At 39.6% G+C, this 26230-nt stretch overlaps 1 protein-coding gene across 1 annotated transcript in view; it reads right to left on the bottom strand.

Annotated features, from left to right (window-relative positions):
• GALNT10 (polypeptide N-acetylgalactosaminyltransferase 10) overlaps window positions 1–26230 on the bottom strand; it is a 402787-nt gene that overhangs the window by 26943 nt on the left and 349614 nt on the right. The window contains exons 9-11 of the mRNA XM_053718701.1: window positions 24627–24848; window positions 1579–1695; window positions 1334–1483 (exon numbers count right to left, since the gene is read on the bottom strand). Coding sequence (XP_053574676.1) covers window positions 1334–1483; window positions 1579–1695; window positions 24627–24848 — 489 coding nt within the window. The remainder of the gene's footprint in view (window positions 1–1333; window positions 1484–1578; window positions 1696–24626; window positions 24849–26230) is intronic.

The following is a 26230-nucleotide window of genomic DNA, read 5'->3' as shown; positions in this document are numbered from 1 at the left end:
AAGAGGGCAACCTGTTTAGCCGCATGTGGAGCCGAAACCTTATTATCCAAAACTTTAAATGTCCTCTTGCATTTTCCCTATAGGAAAGGAAAAACAAAAAAAACAGACCAAGCCGCAGATACCTCAGAGGATACGTGAGCTGCAATTCTGTATGCAAATACACTCCTCCTGGAGATTGAAAGGAACCACAGGGCACTGCATGTGACACCATAAGGCTTGGGACGTTACAGGAGAAAAACTGTGACATTGCCTGAACAGCATCTTCCTGGGAGACACGAGGCTCAGAGAGCAACACTCATCTTTAGTATCAATAGATAAGTGAAAAACTGCAGCACAGAAATTGCATATGCAAATACTCTGGCTAAATAAGTCCTAAGCGACATGAGGCTCCACAATAATATCTTACATTTTTTAAAAAAGATTTATTCCAACTTGAGAGACAGATATGCTTTTTTTTTTAAAAGCAATTTGGTCCTCACAAGCCATAAACAAATATGTCTTAGGAACAGAGTACTGGGACCCTGAACACATTAACAGTGGAAATTACTGTATATTCTTAAAAACCTTCACTAAAGGTTGTAAGACTGCACACCCAAGCGGATAAGAAAATAACTGGTCTTGCTAAGTAAAGCTTAAATATGCTAGCAAGAAACCTGCGCCCCCATTTGAAAAAATGAAACATAGCAGTTTAATACTGTTTACTGCATACATAAGGGACTAAGATAACTAACAGGTCTTGCTAGATAAATGAGATCTAAGTTAGCTAGAAACTGCGCTCTCATTTTAGCAATTCCCCCTTTCAGCACAGAAATTTCTAAGATAACGAAGCGGATCACGCAGCCGTTCAACCAGTTAAAAAAATGGCGCCGCTGCATTTCTCCGAGAAGGAGGCGGGGCCATTACAAGCCAAAAATGTTGTCCTCCTCTTTTAAAAATGTAAAAGAATTGATGGTATACTCCAAGAGACGCAGAGATCTCTGTCCCAACAGGGCACAAGCAAATTAATGTAACACCGCTCCTAAATTTATGATTTGGTATCACTTCTCTGAAAGAGAGGTATAACTATAGAAAACCATAGGAATGGCGCCCTCAATATCGCGCTCTCCTAATGGACACAGGGAGTTTCTATCTATTGTAAGCTAGCATAAAGTAATATATAAAAAACAACAACATATTACTAGTAAATGTCACTGAGATCTAAATATGAAAGCTTTTTAAAATAAATGATCTACAACAAAGCTTCAGTTAACATGTTTGTGCAAGTTCCCTGCAGTATTTTGTTTGCTATTAAAGTGCTGTGATTTTTAAAAATGGAACACATAGATTATCTCACCTTTCTGTATTTCCAAAGTTGATTTCCCTTCGTACCATGACAGTCATACAATGTTACAGGGCTGGTGTGGGAAATGGCATCAAAGCAAACCTTCTTAGTATGCTGAGGGTCTCCAGCACGGATATCCTCCCGCCAGCCCAAGGTAAAAACCTACATAAAAAATATATATTTTATTCATATTTCAACTACACCGTTACTAACATATTCCACATGAGTCAGACCAGGGAACATTATCTCTTTCCCACCTGCACGTTGCTCCATGCATCTACATTACGGCCCTTGGTACAGGTATCAAGACGTAATTCAGATCCCATAGACGCATGCTTTGTGTCCACACATAGGTTTGCCTTATCATTACGAATCTACAGAATATCAAGACATATTAGTCCTCTTAGGCTATTGCACTCATCAAATCAGTGTAATGTACTACCTGAACTTAAACTAAAATGTAAACAAAGCATCATTTAGCTACTAAGACTTACAAGCAAAAAAATATGCAGTGCCCCACACCAGATGCATCCAAACAATTTGTTTATGAAGGGCTGCTCACTAATGGCAGGCCCGGCTGTGGGCCACATTACATTTACACTTATTCTAAAGATAATGTCTTAACAGATTAAAACCACAATTTATTAAAAAATGACATAATTAGTTACTATTAATTAATTTGCCTGTATATACTACTTACATTTATAAATACTTTATTAGTTATAGTTTGAGTGCGCATAACATATAATTGGGCACTTATGAAGAAAGGCACGTCTGTAGCACCTAAAGTGACAATGTATGCAAAAGTTTTCTCCCATTTTTTGGCTAAAAATCATTAAATATAAAATGAATACATTTAAATTGAAACTGAAACTGTAGTATTGGCTTTGCACTTCCTACGTATCCTTACTTGCTCTGCTTTACTGATGGAGAAAGACATTCTTTTGGATGAAATGTAGAAAAATGTTGACCACAAAGTTTCCATTAAATTAAACTTTAACGATTCAGATAGAACATGTAATTTTAAGACACTTATAATTCACCTCTATTTTAAAATGTGCTTTGTTCTCTTGGTATCTCTTGCTGAAAAAGAATATGCACATATACTACAATAGTGGGAGCTAGTTGCCGATTGGTGCCTGCACACATCTGTCTCTTGTGATTGGTTAACTAGATGTTTTCAGCTAGCTGCCGGTAGTACAATGCTGTTCCTTCAAAAAAAGGATAACAAAATAACAAAACAAATTTGATAATAGAAGTAAATTGGAAAGTTTAAAATTGTATGTTCTATGCAAATCATGAAAGTGTGGGGTTTTCGGTCTCTAAAGAGACACATAGCAATATAAATGAGAGAAAAAAGTACTACACAAAATATATATGTCAGGTCTGTGTCATTAACTGAAGTAATTTAAGCTCTCATGAAGAATGAAATGAAGTATATTTCTTGAACTTATAACTCAGGAATATCAAGATATTAAATATTGTCTCTGCTCAGATATTTCATAGACTTTAGATCACTTTGTTAATGAGTTTCACATAACCAAAGACTTAACAAGAAGCTGAATAGCTGCATCACCAACCAACTTAAAAACAATATTTATGCTTACCAGATAAATTCCTTTCCTTCCTAGCAGGGAGAGTCCACGACTTCATTCCTGTTGGGAAACACAACACCTGGCCACCAGGAGGAGGCAAAGACACCCCAGCCAAAGGCTTAAATATCCCTCCCACTTCCCTTATCCCCCAGTCATTCTGCCGAGGGAACAAGGAAAAGTTGGAGAAACATCAGGGTATAAAAACCTGAAGAAATAATATAAAAAAAGGAGCCGCCCAACAACAATAAATTATGAACGGGGTTGTGGACTCTCCCTGCCAGGAAGGAAAGGAATTTATCTGGTAAGCATAAATTATGTTTTCCTTCCATAAGGCAGGGAGAGTCCATGACTTTATTCCTTACTGTTGGGAAAAGTATACCCAAGCTCCAGAGGACACTGAAGGAATAACAGGAGGGAACAAAAAAGAGGCGGACCCTATTCTGAGGGCACCACAGCTTGCAAATCTTTTCTCCCGAAAGCTGCTTCAGTCGAAGCGCAAACATAAAACTTGTAAAATTTAGAAAAAGTGTGTAAGATGGACCAGGTAGCAGCCTTACAAATCTGATCCATAGAGGCTTCATTCATAAAAGCCCAGGAGGAAGCCACTGCTCTAGTGGAATGAGCCGTTATGCTCTCAGAAGGCTGTCACCCCACTGTCTCATAAGCTAAGTGGATGACACTCCTCAACCAGAAAGATAGGGAAGTCTTAGTAGCCTTCTGCAAATTACGCTTCCCCATATAGATGACAAAGAGGAAGATTGTCTAAATTCCTTAGTAGCCTGAAGATAGAACCACATCTAGATTGTGAAGTAAGCGTTCCTTCACTGAAGAAGGATTAGGACACAAAGAAGGAACAACAATTTCTTGATTAATGTTACAATTCAACACCATCTTAGCGAGGAACCCTAATTTAGTACGTAAAACCGCCTTATCACCATGGAAAACAAGATAAGGGTGCAATAGCAAGCAAAAAAAGAATCTTCCAAGATAACTATTTAATGTCAACAGTATGCATAGGCTCAAATGGAGCCTGCTGCAAAAGACTAAGAACAAGATTGAGGTTTTAAGGTGGAGCCCCAGATCTAAACACCGGTCTGATCCTAGTCAGAACCTTAACAAAGGACTGCACATCCGGAAACTCAGTCAATCTCTTGTACAGTAACACCGACAGGGCCGATATCTGTCCCTTCAGGGAACTAGCAGATAGACCCTTCTTCAGTCCATCCTGTAGAAAAGATAAAATTCTGGCAACTTTAACCTTATGCCAGGAAAAGCCACGCTCTTCACACCAGTACAGGTAAGTCCTCCACTCTATGGTAGATACGACGAGTAACTGGCTTACGAGCTTGAACCAGAGTGTCGATAACACTCTCAGAAAAACCTCTCTTGGCTAAGACATTCAATCACCACGCAGTCAGCCTTAGAGAATATAAATTTTGATGAACGAAGGGACCCTGTATCAGCAGATTTCTGCGACAAGTTTACCTCCACTGAGGAGATGAGGACATCCCCACCAGATCCGCAAACCAGGTCCTTCGCGGCCACGATAGAGCAATCAGAATCACTGATGCTCGCTCCTGCTTGATGCGAGCCACCATACGAGGGAGAAGCGGTAATGGAAGAAAAAGACACAAGTCTGAACCTCCATGGTACTAATAGGGCATCTATCAGTTCCGCCTGAGGATCCCTCGATCTGTACCTGGGTAGCTTGGTATTGAGGCGGGAGGCCATGAGATCTATCTCCGGCGTCCCCTACTCGCTGTATATCTCTACAAACACCTCGGGGTGGAGAGACCATTCCCCTGTGTGAAAGGATTGCCTGTTGAGGAAGTCCGCTTCCCAGATGTCCACACCCGGAATGTGGACCGCTGACAGCGTATATCTGTGAGTCTCCACCCACTCTAGTATCTGAGATACTTCTCTCATCGCCAAGGGACTTCTCGTTCCCCCCTGATGGTTGATGTAGGCAACAGAGGTTCTATTGTCTGATTGGAATCTGATAAACGAGGACGAACCCAGAAGGGGCCAAGCCTTCAAGGCATTGAAGATTGACTGAAGTTTTAATATATTGAATGGAAGGGAGGACTCCTCTTGAGTCCACAGCTCTTGTGCCTTCTTGGCACCCCCAACTGGCTCCCCAGCCGGAAAGGCTTGCGTCAGTAGTCACAATCTCCCAGGACGGTCTCAAGAAGCACGTGCCTTGGGAAAGATGATATGGACAGAGCCACCAAGAGAGCGAGTCTCTCGACAGGTTGTCCAGCACAATCTGTTGAGACAGATCTGAATGGTTGCCGTTCCATTGTCTCAGCATGTAACGGTCTGAGATGGAATCTGGCAAAGGGAATGATGTCCATACAGGACACCATGAGTCCGATCACCTCCATACACTGGGCCACTGAGGGTCTCAAGGAGGCCTGGAGGGCAAGATATGTAGTAGTTAGCTTGCAACGTCTCTGTTCTGTGAGAAATATTCTCATGGATATGGAGTCTTTTATTGTCCCCAGGAAATTCACCCTTGTACTTGGAGTAAGAGAACTCTTTTTCAAGTTTATTTTCCATCCATTTGATCGAAGAAGACTGAGAAGGGACTCAGAGTGTTCTTCCGCTACACGAAAAGATGGTGCCTGTACCAAGATATCGTACAGGTAAGGCGCTACTACAATACCTTGTGTTCTGGCAATGGCTAGAAGAGCCCCCAGAACATTTGAAAATATCATTGGAGCAGTAGCTAGGCCAAACGGAAGAGCAATGAACTGGAAGTGCTGGTCCAAAAAGGCAAACCTCAGGAACTGAAAATGTTCCCTGTGTATTCTGCACGTAAAGGTATGCATCCTTTAAGTCTATGGTGGTCATAAACTGATTGACCGTATTGTCTCCATCTTGAAAGAGGGAACATTTAGAAACTTGTTTAGGCACTTTAAGTCTAAAAATGGACAAAATGTTCCCTCCTTTTTTGGAACCACGAAAAGGTTTGAATAACACCCCAAACATCTTTCAGCTGTAGGTACCAAGAGAGGAGAAATCCTGTACGCAACCTAAAAAGGCAGTCCTCTTTTCTGGTCTTGTAGACAGTCTGGAGAGTAGGAATCTGCCCCTGGGCGGATGAGATTTGAATCCTATCAGGTATCCCTGAGATACAACCTCCAGGACCCAAGGGTCGTGTACATCCTGGAACCAAGCGTCTGAAAAAAGAGAGAGTCTGCCCCCTACTAGATCGGGGGCTGCCCCTTCATGACAATTTGTTCTCGGCAGGCTTCTTAGTCTGTTTGGACTTATTCTAGGACTGAACCGGCTTCCAAGTACTCTTGGGCTGCTCAGACTTGGATGAGGAATGCTGTTGTGATTTGTTAGAACGAAAGGAACGCAAATTAGACAATTGCCGTCCCTTAGGCCTATTCTTCTTATCCTGTGGTAGGAAGGCACCTTTCCCTCCGGTAACCGTAGAAATAATGGAGTTCAGCCATGGACCAAATAAAATCTTCCCCTTGAAAGGAAGAAAAAGGAGTCTGGATTTAGAAGTCAGATCCGCAGACCAAGACTTCAACCAGAGAGCCCGGCGGGCTAGGACCGCAAAACCAGAAGTCTTTGCATTTAGGCGAATAATCAGCATATTCGCGTCAGATGAAGGAGTTAGCAATTCTCAGAGTTTTAATTTTCTCCTAAATATCCTAGAGGGGAGTTTCTACCTCAATGAGCTCCGACAGTGTCGCACCAGTAGGTAGCTGCTCCAGCAACCACGGCTACAGCTTCCCGCGGGTTTAAATAAAAACCCTGTATGTTGAAACATCTTCCATGTTCTTATCCATAGGCTCTCTGAAAGAAGATCTATCCTCCAGAGGGATAGTTGAACGCTTAGCCAGTGTAGAAATAGCACCATCAACCTTAGGGATGAAGCCAGACAAATCTAATTGAGAGTCAGGGAATAATTTTTTAAAAGTAGACGAGGGGGAAAAAGAAGTTCCTATTCTTTCCTATTCACTACTAATAATGTTCGCCATCTTAACTGTCTTCATAAACCCTGTCTAATTTAGGGATCTTAGGTTCCTCAGAGAGTTTAGCCTCTGGAACCTCGAGCATAGACAGAACCTCCTTTAATAAAAAAATGCAGCTGCTCAATTTTAAATCTAAAGGAGGGTTCCTCCACTGAAGGAGGTTTAGAAACTGAAGTTTCTGACTCTGAACCCTCTGAATCTACAGAGGTTAAAGTGAATCTAAATTTTGATGATAAAGTGCCCGGTTTTTAAAATTTGATTAAAAACAGGGGCACTTTAATTCATCAAAATTTACATCTCACGTGTGTTGTTAAAAAATACTTACCTTTTAAACTCGACAGCCACTCCAGCTTACTCCGCCCGTCGCAAAGCCTCTTCCTGGGTCTAAAATGAGGAATCCGGCTTCCTCCAATCACGGCGTTGAATCAGACACTGATTCCTCCGGGGGGAAGCCGAGATTGGAGGATGACCGATCCATCATTTTGGACGTCAGAAATAGCTTGCGATGACCGGGGGAAGCTGGAGCGGCTGTCAAGTTTAAAAGGTAAGTATTTTTCACAACACGAGTGAAATGTAAATTTTGATGAATTAAAGTGCCCCGTTGAATCAGACACTGATTCCTCCGGGGGGAAGCCGAGATTGGAGGATGACCAATCCATCATTTTGGACGTCAGAAATAGCTTGCGACGACCGGGGGAAGCTGGAGCGGCTGTCAAGTTTAAAAGGTAAGTATTTTTCACAACACGAGTGAAATGTAAATTTTGATGAATTAAAGTGCCCCTGTTTTTAATAGAATTTTTAAAAACCGGGCACTTTAGCATCAAAATTTACATTCACTTTAACTCATCCTCGGATAGCTGGGACATAGTAGATAAATCCGACAAATATTTAGATGACTAGGTCAAGAGAACTATGTTTATCCTTTCTCTTACGTTTGCTAGAGGGAGGTAAGGAACTCAGGGGCGCAGACACCGCCGATTTTAACTGTACGGTAAAGTCTGCAGGAAAAAAGCCCCCTCCAGATGGAGGATTAGTTGAGCCACGGGGAACTACTTGTGGAGCGGGTAGTGTTGAAAGGGTAGTAATCTCTCGGGACACAGATTCCTGAGAGGTAGACGGCTCAGAGGGGTTAATAGCGCTATGAGTTTTAGCAGACTTGTCTCCCTTCTTAAACTTTAGAACAGTGCTTAGGCAAATGAAACAAAATTGAGCAGACGGGCAAACCACGGCCTCCTCACAATATAAACAGGAATTATTAATCAGTACAAAAGGAGTGGAACCTTCTAATGTAGTATCAGAGTCCTCCATAGCTAAGATATATACACAGAAGGACAGACAAAAAAACAAAACACTTCTATTAAAAAACGGCACCTTTATAATCCCAATGGCTGGGGCACTCACCAACTCCTAGACCCAAACAACTAACAGTGAAAACGCTCTCCTTAGGAGTGATGTCCGCAGCAGGATCATAGAAAAATAAAAAGACTGCACACGGTCACGTGGTCCATAGGACAGGACTTCCCCTGTATGAAAAATGCGTTAAGCTATTATGAGCTGCGCAACACTCAAAAACAAAAGTGAAACCTGTTTGTTCCAAGCCAAAAGAACACAGTCTATGAGCCTAAAAAAACTCTCACATTAAAGCAGTTATAAATAACCCCTAGCTGTTCAAATAATTCCCCTGAAGGAAATATTAACCCTTGATCTTATTGAGGCATAAAGGAGCCACACTGTGACCCTGTATCGCAAAAGTGTATATATAAAACTGTCTTACCCTCCAGGAGAAGTGTGAGTTTAGGAGTAGGGGCGCAATGGAATGCTTATACCCTTGTGAAAGTGGGATAAAAATTTCAAATGTATTGTAGAAAAGATATATAATGGAGAAAAGATATATAATGTCAGTCTTATAACGTATTTTGTTCTTAAAAAATATGTTTTATTAGTTACAAGTGAAAGTGGGATAAAAATTTCAAATGTTTTAGAGAAAAGATATATAATGGAGAAAAGATATATAATGTCAGTTTTATAACGTATTTTGTTCTTAAGAAATATTGTTTATTAGTTACAAGGAGTCAGATATAAATATACATTAAAACACATATGTGTCTATGCCCTTAGATGGCAGGTATGTAGATGAACCTATGGAGGTTTTAACAAATATTTGATACGTTTTTTTCGATATTGGATTTTTTGGATTTATATATTATAAACCTGCAATAGGAACAGATGTTGGATTTTAAGGACTAGTCTAAGTGTTGTACCTAGTACATTGAATACCTAGTGCAATAGCATAAAAAAGTCAAAAAACAACAATAAAGCAATATTGCATTGATACAGGATTATAAAAATAGTTGATAATGTACTACTATTGCTAAAAACATAACAATATAAATGAAAAAATATAATTGAAAATAATAGTAAGAATATGATCTGAAAATTAGTTCATAATGCCTCGAGATATATAGAAGAAAAATCGCAGGGAAGAGATGCTGAACAGAGGTATTTTTGTCGGCCGACAAGTTTAAGAGTAATGTTAAAAAACAAACAAACAAAAAAAAAAAAAAAAAACAATAGAATCAAATGATGATGCCCAAAATTGGTTTTTTGATTACCACCAGTGGATTTTTAAATGCAATTAAATTAACAAATCTAAAAAGTCTAAAAGTTCAAAAAGTCTTTGTAAAACAGTATCCACTTTGTCACTTCTTAATTTAAAATGTGCTTCTTAAGATGAAATATATGGATTGATATAATGTTGCGTGATCTTATTTTGTATCCTCCTCTTGTTGTTACTGTGTATATTGGAAACTTACCAGAGCTCTACGGTCTGAAGAGAAGTGGACAGTAAGGAGCGGTGTTTTACTTACTGTGCTCTTGAGACGATTCTGGAGCCTGGTAGAAATTGTCCCGCTACGTAGATTTTCTTTTGCCGGTCTTTGGATACTGTGATTGATCCGGGTGGTATTCTGAAGTCCCCTTCCACAGTAGTCTGGAATCTGTCTTTTGCCGTGGTCTGAAATATACAGTGGCTCCTGGAGGGCACTAGACGCCGGCGTTTTTGGTCGGCGTTTTTTTCTTTGCCCAAAAAGTCTTTGTATTGCTCTCTGTGGAAACGGACAGGTTAGAGCCCAGCTTATAGCCGATTGGTTATAGTAGAGAGAATGGTAGTGTCTGATAGCAGCAGTCGGATGTGACTGGGACACTAAAATGATTTGTAGGTTTTTAACAGTAGTTTGCTACGCGTTTCAGCTGTTGGCCTTTTTCAAGCTTAACTACTGTTGAGAGGTTTGGCGGTCTTTTTATTCCTTCAAAGTGTCTTTAATTGGACCTATTAGTTCATTATTCAATTTACGTTTGCACATTCACTGCAGCTGTTTAAATATTTTGGTTTGTAGGCATTTTTCAATGGCATCAAGAGTCTTTTACCATTTAGATTTTAAAAACATTTAAATGTTATCACGGTTTTTAAAAGTTATCACGGTTCTTAAAAATGTTATCACGGTTCTTAAAAAACATAATTTATGTAAGAACTTACCTGATAAATTAATTTCTTTCATATTAGCAAGAGTCCATGAGCTAGTGACGTATGGGATATACATTCCTACCAGGAGGGGCAAAGTTTCCCAAACCTCAAAATGCCTATAAATACACCCCTCACCACACCCACAAATCAGTTTAACGAATAGCCAAGAAGTGGGGTGATAAGAAAAAAGTGCGAAGCATAAATATAAGGAATTGGAATAATTGTGCTTTATACAAAAAAATCATAACCACCACAAAAAAGGGTGGGCCTCATGGACTCTTGCTAATATGAAAGAAATGAATTTATCAGGTAAGTTCTTACATAAATTTCTTTCATGTAATTAGCAAGAGTCCATGAGCTAGTGACGTATGGGATAATGACTACCCAAGATGTGGATCTTCCACGCAAGAGTCACTAGAGAGGGAGGGATAAAATAAAGACAGCCAATTCCGCTGAAAAAAATCCACACCCAAAAATAAAGTTTAAATCTTATAAAGAAAAAAACTGAAAATATAAGCAGAAGATTCAAACTGAAACAGCTGCCTGAAGTACTTTTCTACCAAAGACAGCTTCAGAAGAAGAAAACACATCAAAATGGTAGAATTTAGTAAAAGTATGCAAAGAAGACCAAGTTGCTGCTTTGCAAATCTGATCAACCGAAGCTTCATTCCTAAACGCCCAGGAAGTAGAAACTGACCTAGTAGAATGAGCTGTAATCCTTTGAGGCAGAGTTTTACCCGACTCGACATAAGCATGATGAATTAAAGATTTCAACCAAGATGCCAAAGAAATGGCAGAGGCCTTCTGACCTTTCCTAGAACCGGAAAAGATAACAAATAGACTAGAAGTCTTTCGGAAATTCTTAGTAGCTTCAAAATAATATTTCAAAGCTCTAACTACATCCAAATAATGCAATGATTTCTCCTTAGAATTCTTAGGATTAGGACATAATGAAGGAACCACAATTTCTCTACTAATGTTGTTAGAATTCACAACCTTAGGTAAAAATTTAAAAGAAGTTCGCAACACCGCCTTATCCTGATGAAAAATCAGAAAAGGAGACTCACAAGAAAGAGCAGATAATTCAGAAACTCTTCTGGCAGAAGAGATGGCCAAAAGGAACAAAACTTTCCAAGAAAGTAATTTAATGTCCAATGAATGCATAGGTTCAAACGGAGGAGCTTGAAGAGCCCTCAGAACCAAATTCAAACTCCAAGGAGGAGAAATTGACTTAATGACAGGTTTTATACGAACCAAAGCTTGTACAAAACAATGGATATCAGGAAGATTAGCAATCTTTCTGTGAAAAAGAACAGAAAGAGCAGAGATTTGTCCTTTCAAGGAACTTGCAGACAAACCTTTATCCAAACCATCCTGAAGAAACTGTAAAATTCTCGGAATTCTAAAAGAATGCCAGGAAAAATGATGAGAAAGACACCAAGAAATATAAGTCTTCCAGACTCTATAATATATCTCCCTACATACAGATTTACGAGCCTGTAACATAGTATTAATCACAGAGTCAGAGAAACCTCTTTGACTAAGAATCAAGCGTTCAATCTCCATACCTTTAAATTTAAGAATTTGAGATCCTGATGGAAAAAAGGACCTTGCGACAGAAGGTCTGGCCTTAACGGAAGAGTCCATGGTTGGCAAGAGGCCATCCGGACAAGATCCGCATACCAAAACCTGTGAGGCCATGCTGGAGCTACCAGCAGAACAAACGAGCATTCCTTCAGAATCTTGGAGATTACTCTTGGAAGAAGAACTAGAGGCGGAAAGATATAGGCAGGATGATACTTCCAAGGAAGTGACAATGCATCCACTGCTACCACTTGAGGATCCCTGGATCTGGACAGATACCTGGGAAGTTTCTTGTTTAGATGAGAGGCCATCAAATCTATTTCTGGAAGTCCCCACATTTGAACAATCTGAAGAAATACCTCTGGGTGAAGAGACCATTCGCCCGGATGTAACGTTTGGCGACTGAGATAATCCGCTTCCCAATTGTCTATACCTGGGATATGAACTGCAGAAACTAGACAGGAGCTGGATTCCGCCCTTACCAGAATTCGAGATACTTCTTTCATAGCCAGAGGACTGTGAGTCCCTCCTTGATGATTGATGTATGCCACAGTTGTGACATTGTCTGTCTGAAAACAAATGAACGATTCTCTCTTTAGAAGAGGCCAAGACTGAAGAGCTCTGAAAATTGCACGGAGTTCCAAAATATTGATCGGTAATCTCACCTCCTGAGATTCCCAAACCCCTTGTGCTGTCAGAGACCCTCACACAGCTCCCCAACCTGTAAGACTTGCATCTGTTGAAATTACAGTCCAGGTCTGAAGAACAAAAGAAGCCCCCTGAACTAAACGATGGTGATCTGTCCACCACGTCAGAGAGTGTCGTACAATCGGTTTTAAAGATATTGAGATATCTTTGTGTAATCCCTGCACCACTGGTTCAGCATACAGAGCTGAAGAGGCCGCATGTGAAAACGAGCAAAGGGGATCGTGTCCGATGCAGCAGTCATAAGACCTAGAATTTCCATACATAAGGCTACCGAAGGGAATGATTGTGACTGAAGGTTTCGACAAGCTGATATCAATTTTAGACGTTTCTTGTCTGTCAAAGATAGAGTCATGGACACTGAATCTATCTGGAAACCTAAAAAGGTTACCTGTGTCTGAGGAATCAATGAACTTTTTGGTAAATTGATCCTCCAACCATGATGTTGAAGAAACAACACAAGTCGATTCGTATGAGATTCTGCTAAATGTGAAGACTGAGCAAGTACCAAGATATCGTCCAAATAAGGAAATACCACAATACCCTGTTCTCTGATTACAGACAGAAGGGCACCGAGAACCTTCGTAAAAATTCTTGGAGCTGTAGCTAGGCCAACCGCAGAGCCACAAACTGGTAATGCTTGTCTAGGAAAGAGAATCTCAGAAACTGATAGTGATCTGGATGAATCGGAATATGCAGATATGCATCCTGTAAATCTATTGTAGACATATAATGCCCTTGCTGAACAAAAGGCAGGATAGTCCTTACAGTTACCATTTTGAATGTTGGTATCCTTACATAACGATTCAATATTTTTAGATCCAGAACTGGTCTGAAGGAATTCTCCTTCTTTGGTACAATGAAGAGATTTGAATAAAACCCCAGTCCCTGTTCCAGAACTGGAACTGGCATAATTACTCCAGCCAACTCTAGATCTGAAACACATTTCAGAAATGCTTGAGCCTTCGCTGGGTTTACTGGGACACGGGAAAGAAAAAATCTCTTTGCAGGAGGCCTTATCTTGAAGCCAATTCTGTACCCTTCTGAAACAATGTTCTGAATCCAAAGATTGTGAACGGAATTGATCCAAATTTCTTTGAAAAAACGTAATCTGCCCCCTACCAGCTGAGCTGGAATGAGGGCCGCACCTTCATGTGGACTTAGGAGCTGGCTTTGATTTTCTAAAAGGCTTGGATTTATTCCAGACTGGAGATGGTTTTCAAACTGATACCGCTCCTGAGGATGAAGGATCAGGTTTTTGTTCCTTGTTGTGACGAAAGGAACGAAAACGATTATTAGACCTAAATTTACCTTTAGATTTTTTATCCTGTGGTAAAAAAGTTCCTTTCCCTCCAGTAACAGTTGAGATAATAGAATCCAACTGAGAACCAAACAATTTATTACCCTGGAAAGAAAGGGAAAGCAGAGTAGACTTAGAAGACATATCAGCATTCCAAGTTTTAAGCCATAAAGCTCTTCTAGCTAAAATAGCTAGAGACATATACCTGACATCAACTCTAATGATATCAAAGATGGCATCACAAATAAAATTATTAGCATGTTGAAGAAGAATAATAATGCTATGAGAATTATGATCTGTTACTTGTTGCGCTAAAGCTTCTAACCAAAAAGTTGAAGCTGCAGCAACATCCGCTAAAGATATAGCAGGTCTAAGAAGATTACCTGAACACAAGTAAGCTTTTCTTAGAAAGGATTACATTTTCCTATCTAAAGGATCCTTAAAGGAAGTACCATCTGCCGTAGGAATAGTAGTACGCTTAGCAAGAGTAGAGACAGCCCCATCAACCTTAGGGATTTTGTCCCAAAACTCTAATCTGTCAGATGGCACAGGATATAATTGCTTAAAACGTTTAGAAGGAGTAAATGAATTACCCAAATTATTCCATTCCCTGGAAATTACTTCAGAAATAGCACTAGGGACAGGAAAAACTTCTGGAATAACTACAGGAGATTTAAAAACCTTATCTAAACGTTTAGATTTAGTATCAAGAGGACCAGAATCCTCAATTTCTAATGCAATTAGGACTTCTTTAAGTAAAGAACGAATAAATTCCATTTTAAATAAATATGAAGATTTATCAGCATCAACCTCTGAGACAGAATCCTCTGAACCAGAAGAACCATTATCAGAATCAGAATGATGATGTTCATTTAAAAATTCATATGAAAAATGAGAAGTTTTAAAAGACTTTTTACGTTTACTAGGAGGAATAACAGACATAGCCTTCTTAATGGATTTAGAAACAAAATCTCTTATGTTATCAGGAACACTCTGAGTATTAGATGTTGACGGAACAGCAACAGGTAATGTAACAGTACTAAAGGAAATATTATCTGCATTAACAAGTTTGTCATGACAAACAGTACAAACAACAGCTGGAGGAACAGATTCCATAAGTTTACAGCAGATACACTTAGCTTTGGTAGCTCCAGCACCAGGCAGCGATTTTCCAGAAGTATCTTCTGATTCAGTTTCAACGTGGGACATCTTGCAATATGTAATAGAAAAAACATAATTTATGCTTACCTGATAAATTTATTTCTCTTGTAGTGTGTTCAGTCCACGGGTCATCCATTACTTATGGGATATATTCTCCTTCCCAAAAGGAAGTTGCAAGAGGATCACCCAAGCAGAGCTGCTATATAGCTCCTCCCCTCACATGTCATATCCAGTCATTCGACCGAAACAAGACGAGAAAGGAGAAACTATAAGGTGCAGTGGTGACTGGAGTTATAATTTTAAAATTTAGAACCTGCCTCAAAAAAAGACAGGGCGGGCCGTGGACTGAACACACTACAAGAGAAATAAATTTATCAGGTAAGCATAAATTATGTTTTCTCTTGTTAAGTGTGTTCAGTCCACGGGTCATCCATTACTTATGGGATACCAATACCAAAGCTAAGTACACGGATGATGGGAGGGACAAGGCAGGAACATTAAACAGAAGGAACCACTGCCTGTAGAACCTTTCTCCCAAAACCAGCCTCCGAAGAAGCGAAAGTGTCAAATTTGTAAAATTTGGAAAAAGTATGAAGTGAAGACCAAGTTGCAGCCTTGCAAATCTGTTCAACAGAGGCCTCATTCTTAAAGGCCCAGGTGGAAGCCACAGCTCTAGTGGAATGAGCTGTAATTCTTTCAGGAGGCTGCTGTCCAGCAGTCTCATAGGCTAAACGTATTATGCTACGAAGCCAAAAAGAGAGAGAGGTAGCCGAAGCCTTTTGACCTCTCCTCTGTCCAGAGTAAACGACAAACAGAGAAGAAGTTTGTCTAAAATCTTTAGTTGCCTGTAAGTAGAACTTCAGAGCACGGACCACGTCTAGATTATGCAAAAGACGTTCCTTCTTTGAAGAAGGATTAGGACATAATGATGGAACAACAATCTCTTGATTGATATTCCTGGTAGAAACAACCTTAGGTAAAAACCCAGGTTTAGTACGCAGAACTACCTTATCTGAATGAAAGATCAGATAAGGAGAATCACAATGTAAGGCAGATAACTCAGAGACTCTTCGAGCCGAGGAAATAGCCATCAAAAACAAAACTTTCCAAGATAAAAGCTTAATATCAATGGAATGAAGGGGTTCAAACGGAACACTCTGAAGAACTTTAAGAACCAAGTTTAAGCTCCACGGAGGAGCAACAGCTTTAAACACAGGCTTAATTCTAGCCAAAGCCTGACAAAAGGCCTGGACGTCTGGATGCTCTGCCAGACGTTTGTGTAAAAGAATAGACAGAGCTGAAATCTGTCCCTTTAGCGAACTAGCGGATAAACCCTTTTCTAAACCCTCTTGTAGAAAAGCTAATATCCTAGGAATCCTAACCTTACTCCATGAGTAACTCTTGGATTCGCACCAATATAAATATTTACGCCATATCTTATGGTAAAAAAATTTCTTGTCACAGGTTCCCGAGCCTGTATTAATGTATCAATAACCGAATCCGAAAACCCACGCTTTGATAGAATCAAGCGTTCAATTTCCAGGCAGTCAGCCTCAGAGAAATTAGGTTTGGATGGTTGAAAGGACCCTGAATTAGAAGGTCCTGTCTCAGAGGAAGAGACCATGGAGGACAGGACGACATGTCCACTAGGTCTGCATACCAGGTCCTGCGTGGCCACGCAGGCGCTATCAGAATTACCGATGCCCTCTCCTGTTTGATCCTGGCAATCAGCCGAGGTAGCAACGGAAATGGTGGAAACACATAAGCTATGTTGAAAACCCAAGGGGCTGCTAATGCATCTACCAGCACCGCTCCCGGGTCCCTGGACCTGGATCCGTAACAAGGAAGCTTCGCGTTCTGGCGAGATGCCATGAGATCCAGATCCGGTTTGCCCCAACGACGAATCAGTTGAGCAAATACCTCCGGGTGAAGTTCCCACTCTCCCGGATGAAAAGTCTGGCGACTTAGGAAATCCGCCTCCCAGTTCTCTACGCCTGGGATGTGAATCGCTGATAGGTGGCAAGAGTGAGACTCTACCCAGCGAATTATCTTCGAGACTTCCAACATCGCTAGGGAACTCCTGGTTCCCCCTTGATGATTGATGTAAGCCACAGTCGTGATATTGTCCGACTGAAATCTGATGAACCTCAGCTTTGCTAACTGAGGCCAAGCCAGAAGAGCATTGAATATTGCTCTTAATTCTAGAATGTTTATTGGGAGGAGTTTCTCCTCCTGAGTCCACGATCCCTGAGCCTTCAGGGAATTCCAGACTGCTCCCCAGCCTAGAAGGCTGGCATCCGTTGTTACAATCGTCCAATCTGGCCTGCGAAAGGTCATTCCTTTGGACAGATGAACCGGTGACAACCACCAGAGAAGCGAATCTCTGGTCTCCTGGTCCAGATTTAGCAAAGGGGACAGATCTGAGTAATCCCCGTTCCATTGACTGAGCATGCATAGTTGCAGCGGTCTGAGATGCAGGCGCGCAAATGGCACTATGTCCATTGCCGCTACCATTAAGCCGATTACCTCCATGCACTGAGCTACCGATGGGCTTGGAATGGAATGAAGGACACGGCAAGCATTGAGAATCTTTGATAACCTGGACTCCGTCAGGTAAATCTTCATCTCTATAGAATCTATAAGAGTCCCTAGAAAAAGAACCCGTGTGAGTGGAAACAGAGAACTCTTTTCCACGTTCACTTTCCACCCATGCGACCTCAGAAATGCTAGAACTATCTCTGTATGAGACTTTGCATTCTGAAAACTTGACGCTTGTATCAGAATGTCGTCTAGGTACGGAGCCACCGCTATGCCTCGTGGTCTTAGTACCGCCAGAAGTGAGCCCAGAACCTTCGTAAAAATTCTCGGGGCCGTGGCTAACCCGAAGGGAAGAGCCACAAACTGGTAATGCCTGTCTAGAAAGGCAAACCTCAGGTACCGATAATGATCTTTGTGAATCGGTATATGAAGGTAAGCATCCTTTAAGTCCACCGTGGTCATATATTGACCCTCTTGGATCATGGGTAGGATGGTTCGAATGGTTTCCATCTTGAACGATGGTACCCTTAGGAATTTGTTTAAGATCTTTAAGTCCAAGATTGGTCTGAAGGTTCCCTCTTTTTTGGGAACCACAAATAGATTTGAGTAAAATCCTTGTCCCTGTTCCGATCGCGGAACTGAGTGGATCACCCCCATGATTAAGAGGTCTTGTACACATTGTAGAAATGCCTCTCTCTTTACTAGGTTTGTCGATAACCTCGAAAGATGGAACCTCCCTTGTGGAGGAGAGGATTTGAAATCCAGAAGGTATCCCTGAGATATAATCTTTAACGTCCAGGGATCCTGCACATCTCTTGCCCAAGCCTGGGCAAAGAAAGAAAGTCTGCCCCCCACTAAATCCGTCTCTGGATAGGGGGCCCTGACTTCATGCTGTCTTAGGGGCGGGAGTAGGCTTTCTGGCCTGCTTGCCCTTGTTCCATGACTGGTTGCCTTTCCAACCTTGTCTGTAACGAGCAGTAGTTCCTTCCTGTTTTGGAGCGGAGGAAGTCGATGCTGCTCCTGCCTTGAAGTTACGAAAGGCACGAAAATTAGACTGTTTGGCCTTTGGTTTGGCCCTGTCCTGAGGAAGGGCGTGGCCCTTACCTCCCGTAATGTCAGCAATAATTTCCTTCAAGCCGGGCCCGAATAAGGTCTGCCCTTTGAAAGGAATGTTAAGTAGTTTAGACTTGGAAGTTACATCCGCTGACCAGGATTTAAGCCAGAGTGCTCTGCGCGCCTGTATGGCGAATCCGGAATTTTTAGCCGTAAGTTTGGTTAGATGTACTACGGCATCTGAAACAAACGTATTAGCTTGCTTAAGGGTTCTAACTTTGCTCAAAGCCTCATCCAACGGCTCTGTGCGAATCGCCTCTTCCAGAGACTCAAACCAGAATGCCGCTGCAGCCGTGACAGGCGCAATGCATGCAAGAGGCTGCAATATAAAACCCTGTTGAACAAACATTTTCTTAAGATAACCCTCTAATTTTTATCCATTGGATCTGAGAAAGCACAGCTATCCTCCACCGGGATAGTGGTACGCTTGGCTAACGTAGAAACTGCTCCCTCCACCTTAGGGACCGTTTGCCATAAGTCTCGTGTGGTGGCGTCTATAGGGAACATTTTTCTAAATATCGGGGGAGGGGAAAAAGGCACACCGGGTCTATCCCACTCCTTACTGATAATTTCTGTAAGTCTTTTTGGTATAGGAAAAACGTCAGTACACACCGGTACCGCATAGTATCTATCCAACCTACACAATTTCTCTGGAATTGCCACCGTGTCGCAATCATTCAGAGCCGCTAATACCTCCCCTAGTAACACACAGAGGTTCTCAAGCTTAAATTTAAAATTTGAAATTTCTGAATCCGGTCTCCCCGAATCAGAACCGTCACCGACAGAATGAAGCTCACCGTCCTCATGTTCTGCAAGTTGTGACGCAGTATCAGACATGGCTCTCGTGTCAGCAGCGCGCTCTGTCCTTAACCCAGAGCTATCGCGTTTGCCCCTTAATTCGGGCATATTATATAAAACTTCTTTCATAACATTAGCCATATCATGTAAAGTGATTCGTAAGGGCCTAGATGTACTAGGTGTCTCAATCCTACGCATCTCCCGAGCGGGAGACGCAGGTACTGACACGTGAGGAGAGTTAGGCGGCATAACTTCCCCCTCGTTGTCTGGTGATAGCTTCTTTATCGGTACAGATTGACTTTTATTCAAAGCAATATCAATACAATTGGTACACATCGTTCTATTGGGCTCCACATTGGCTTTTGAACATGATGAACAAACAGTTTCCTCTGAATCAGACATGTTTAAAACAGAGTTAGCAATGAAACTAACAAGCTTGGAAATCACTTTCAATAAGTTTTACAAGCAATATAAAAAACGCTGCAGCGCTTCAAAAATACAGATATAATGAAACAATTCTTAACAAGAAGTGTACTATTAGCAGAGGATTGCACCCATTAGCAAAAGGATGATTAACCCCTCGATACCCAAGATCTGCTGTGACTGATTACCTCCCTCACAAATGAAATTTGCAGACCCCTGAGCTCTCTAGAGACGTCCTGGATCAAGGAGGAAGAAGCAGAAAGACTGTGCAATAATTTTAACTGCGCAACAAGGCGCTAAAACAAGGGCCCTCCCACTCCAATCACAACAGTGGGAGCCCTGATATAACGGTTTCCATGCAGAAAAATATGTTAGCCATGTGGAAAAAAATCATGCCCAAAGCGATTTGTCACCAAAGTACCTCACAAAAAACGAATAACATGCCAGTAAACGTTTTATTAAAAAACAACATTTTTCAATGTCATGCAAAGCTATCACTAAGCCTGCTACCAGTCGCTACCACTGCAGAGAAGGCTTAAGTATTATTTCAGTGTTAACAGTATTTTCTCAGTCAAATTCTAGTCCCTAGAATATAACTCGACTGCGCATACATTTATCAGCCTGATACCAGTTGCTACTACTGCATTTAAGGCTGTACTTACATCATACGGTAACAGCAGTATTTTCTTAGTCAATTCCATTCCCAGAAAATAAAGTACCGCACATACCTCATTTGCGGAGGACCCCGCATGCTATTCCCAGTCTGAAGTTACCCCACTCCTCAGAATGTCGAGAACAGCCAGTGGATCTTAGTTACGCCTGCTAAGATCATAGATAAAAAACGCAGGCAGTTTCTTCTTCCAAATACTGCCTGAGATAGAAAAACAGCACACTCCGGTGCCATTTAAAATAACAAACTTTTGATTGAAGAATAGTTAAGTAAAAACTCCAGCTCCTCTCGCAACCTCCTTCTTTGTTGAGGGTTGCAAGAGAATGACTGGATATGACATGTGAGGGGAGGAGCTATATAGCAGCTCTGCTTGGGTGATCCTCTTGCAACTTCCTGTTGGGAAGGAGAATATATCCCATAAGTAATGGATGACCCGTTGACTGAACACACTTAACAAGAGAAACAACATATAAAGCAGGAATGTAAAGTTGAAGTATTTTAAATTGCTATTATTGCATAATCTGAAATACTTCAACTTTACAGCTATTAAAATACATCAACTTTAATAGCAATTTAAAATACTTCAACTTTACAGCTATAGAAAAAGTAGGCAAAAACATTAGAGGGGGGAATCAATCCAGAACACTATTACAAGCAGAGGCAAAATGGATTTTTAAATTACAAACATTGCAACCAAAAGGTCTTAACATTGATTTTAATTTAAATAGTTTTTTAAAAGAATTAAAGATCCAAAACTACTCATGTATAAACATTATTAAAATATGCTTTTTTCCCTTTTTTACTTCTAAACCCCCAATTTTTTTTCCAATGTTTATATGTAGGAGTACATTTGAAAACAACAATTGGTTTTCAATTGTTTTCCACAAATAAAATAAAAATAAAAAAATAAAAATGTTTTTTTTACTTGACTTCTATTTATATTTATTTTTATTTTTTACTATCAACCTCCAAGACATTTAGATCTTATAGATATAAAATAAATAATTTCCGTTCTACATTTATTATTTTTTACAATCAAATGCAAATAAGAAAGCCCCAACTTTTCAACAAACGATTATAATAGAACAAAATAATTTTAAACTTATGATTTTCATGGTATAATATTTCTGTTTTTAAATTCTATGAGGATAACTAAGGTTTATGAAATTTCTGCTCTACATTTATTATTTTCTACAATCAAATACAGATAATAATAAAAAATCCCCAACTATTCAACAAACGATTATAATAGAACAGATAATTTTAAATTTTAAACTTATGAATTTCATGGTATAATATTTCTGTTTTTAAATTCTGTTTTTAAATTCTAGGAGGATAACTAAGGTTTATGAAATTTCCGTTCTACATTTATTTTTTACAATCAAATATAAATAAAAATTCCCCAACTGTTCAACAAACGATTATAATAGAACAGATAATTTTAAACTTATGAATTTCATGGTATAATATTTCTGTTTTTTAAATTCTATGAGGATAACTAAGGTTTATGAAAATCTTAGGAAAGTATAAGCTTTTTTAAGAACCGTGATAACATTTTTAAGAACCATGATAACTTTTAAGAACCGTGATAACATTTAAATGTTTTTAAAATCTAAATGGTAAAAGACTCTTGATGCCATTGAAAAATGCCTACAAACCAAAATATTTAAACAGCTGCAGTGAATGTGCAAACGTAAATTGAATAATGAACTAATAGGTCCAATTAAAGAGACACTTTGAAGGAATAAAAAGACCGCCAAACCTCTCAACAGTAGTTAAGCTTGAAAAAGGCCAACAGCTGAAACGCGTAGCAAACTACTGTTAAAAACCTACAAATCATTTTAGTGTCCCAGTCACATCCGACTGCTGCTATCAGACACTACCATTCTCTCTACTATAACCAATCGGCTATAAGCTGGGCTCTAACCTGTCCGTTTCCACATAGAGCAATACAAAGACTTTTTTGGGCAAAGAAAAAAACGCAGACCAAAAACGCCGGCGTCTAGTGCCCTCCAGGAGCCACTGTATATTTTAGACCACGGCAAAAGACAGATTCCAGACTACTGTGGAAGGGGACTTCAGAATACCACCCGGATCAATCACAGTATCCAAAGACCGGCAAAAGAAAATCTACGTAGCGGGACAATTTCTACCAGGCTCCAGAATCGGCTCAAGAGCACAGTAAGTAAAACACCGCTCCTTACTGTCCACTTCTCTTCAGACCGTAGAGCTCTGGTAAGTTTCCAATATACACAGTAACAACAAGAGGAGGATACAAAATAAGATCACGCAACATTATATCAATCCATATATTTCATCTTAAGAAGCACATTTTAAATTAAGAAGTGACAAAGTGGATACTGTTTTACAAAGACTTTTTGAACTTTTAGAATTTTTAGACTTGTTAATTTAATTGCATTTAAAAATCCACCGGTGGTAATCAAAAAAACAATTTTGGGCATCATCATTTGATTCTATTGTTTTTTTTTTTTGTTTTTTTTTAACATTACTCTTAAACTTGTCGGCCGACAAAAATACCTCTGTTCAGCATCTCTTCCCTGCGATTTTTCTTCTATATATCTCGAGGCATTATGAACTAATTTTCAGATCATATTCTTACTATTATTTTCAATTATATTTTTTCATTTATATTGTTATGTTTTTAGCAATAGTAGTACATTATCAACTATTTATATAATCCTGTATCAATGCAATATTGCTTTATTGTTGTTCTTTTACTTTTTTATGCTATTGCACTAGGTATTCAATGTACTAGGTACAACACTTAGACTAGTCCTTAAAATCCAACATCTGTTCCTATTGCAGGTTTATAATATATAAATCCAAAAAATCCAATATCGAAAAAAACGTATCAAATATTTGTTAAAACCTCCATAGGTTCATCTACATACCTGCCATCTAAGGGCATAGACACATATGTGTTTTAATGTATATTTATATCTGACTCCTTGTAACTAATAAAACATATTTCTTAAGAACAAAATACGTTATAAAACTGACATTATATATCTTTTCTCCATTATATATCTTTTCTCCAAAACATTTGAAATGTTTATCCCACTTTCACAAGGGTATAAGCATTCCATTGCGCCCCTACTCCTAAACTCACACTTCTCCGGCACACCTAAACCAGATATTTTGGGGAAAATATCATAGGGGAAAGGGCTTACCCAAATAAGGCAGCGCAAAAAAGTTTTAAACCACACCTATCAAAACTTACCCTCCAGGATCCATGCTGTGGAACAGGCACAGCCTCTCAAGTGTGACAGTCTTGCAGCAACGCTCTGACATGGACTTGAGTTGGTAACAGCAAGCAGTGAAACTCGTCAACACTGATTGCTCAGGAGCTGTTAGGCAACAGTCTGGATGGGTTCGCAGAAAAACTTTCCCTGCATCTCCAGACTTTAACTTTCATCATCAATACTCTCACTGAGAGGTTGACATGATTACTTAAAACTTCAGTCATTTCTTGAAGGCAACATACCCATTACAGGTCTTTCCAAATCTTCTGACGCTTCTCTGCCACCTCCTATAGTGACGAAAGGCAAGGAATGACTGAAGGATATTTAAGCCTTTGGCTGGGGTGTCTTTGCCTCCTCCTGGTGGCCAGGTGTTGTATTTCCCAACAATGAAGCTGTGGACTCTCCCTGCCTTATGGAAGGAAACACACATTATTAGGCTTGGGCTTGAACATACATTTCAGAAAAGCCTACCCATATAGTAGTTGTATTGTAAGGCTTATTGTCAAGCAGAATCTCGAAGGACTGCAATTTGTTTTGTCCAATATACAGGTCAAGTATCCGTTACATAGAAAAACATACTTGTGCAAACCATGAGAGGGGACAGATACCTAATGCACAATAAGGGTTTGCTCTTGTTTACCTCTCCCCAGGCAGCTGCTGGTGGTTCTACTGGAGGGTAGTAGATTGGTAAATCCCAAGCTATCTTAGTCATGAACCATTTGAAGTTCTGGCAATTCAATTTACTTCGGAGTTCCTTCTGAGTTCCTACATCGCCGGCCGATAGATGCCTATAATCAGGTCGGCGCTGGTAAATGTACTCTGCATATTCGTCCATCCAAACTTCAGCAACTCTCTTCAAGTTCTGCAAAAGAAAGAAAGGAATTGTGAGCTTGTTTTACCTATTTAACATTCTGCCAAAATAAAATACGGTCTATAAAAAAAATATAGCAAGTAGATTGGAGCATGGAAAGAGCTGTGTGCCGCTGCAATGAAATTCCAGATCTCAATAACAACTATTTAAAGTATTTTAATGAATTTAAATAAAATGCTACTCTGAGTCCCTAAAAGTTGTTTTGAGTAGTAAGCTCATACATTTTAGTTTATATCTATTACTACCTTAAATAAAGCAACATAACATTCAAGCTATAAGCAAGAATACCTAAAAAAGTTAGTCAAACATTATAATGTGAATAAGGAAGCAAATAAAACCAGGAGCATAATTTATATGTAATATTAATACACCTGGTTCTAAATTTTGTATAATTGTAACGTTATTGACATAATGGAATTTGACAAACTGGAGGGAGGCATTGTCTTCTGCTACTTTGAGTACGGAGTTTTCTGTTTCGATTTGATTTTACTTTTGTTATTATTTCACAATTTTGGATTTTAACATAAGGATATTTTTTTTCATTTAAAGGGAATATTACCGAAATTGCCATATTAATGCATAAAATAATTTCAGAGCTCACAGAAACTTTAGAGAAATCTGCAACATATATTAAAAAGCCTAAATAAAATAAAAAAATAAATTGAATTTATACTTAGCAATAAATGTCTTTCTTCTGAATGAGGCGAGTCAATGGGTGCCCATAACATATGGCATATAATTCCTGCCACCTGCTGGCAGGAAGTGTATCCCACATTATGGAGACCCATAGACTCTCCTCATTACATGAAAGAAAAAAGTGTTTTTAGAATTACTGTTAAATCACTTAGCAGGAAACTAACTCCTATCCACTCGCCTCTTTCTTCAGTTTTAACCAAGTGATGGGAGAGGGCAGAAGATAACAGGAAAATGACAACCAAACTGACAGGTAGGAATTGTGGGTCTTTATGTGCTCTCTCTCTTTCTTTCACATTCATCTTCACTCAGCATGAATGTTTGAAGTCTGGAACCCATGACCATCACCAAATTTTGGTTTCCTCCATAGTGATGCTTTTCCTGGACTTTACTGTAACTATCTTAAGGACATGAAACCCAAAAATGTATTTCATGATTCAGATAGAGAATACAATTTTAAACATTCCAATTTACTTCTATTATTTAATTTGCTTAATTCTTCCCAAATCCTTTGTTGAAGAAATAGCAATGCACATAGTTGAGCCAATCACGAGGCATCTGTGTGAAGTCACAAATCAGCAGCTACTGAGCCTATTTTAGATATGCTTTTCAACAAAGGATATCTCAAGAAAATAAAACAATGTAGATAATAGAAATACATTGAAAAGTTGCATGCTATT

Source organism: Bombina bombina, chromosome 6 (assembly GCF_027579735.1).
Source record: "Bombina bombina isolate aBomBom1 chromosome 6, aBomBom1.pri, whole genome shotgun sequence".
Classification (NCBI taxonomy): domain Eukaryota; kingdom Metazoa; phylum Chordata; class Amphibia; order Anura; family Bombinatoridae; genus Bombina; species Bombina bombina.
This window is presented reverse-complemented; position numbering and strand designations above follow the sequence as displayed.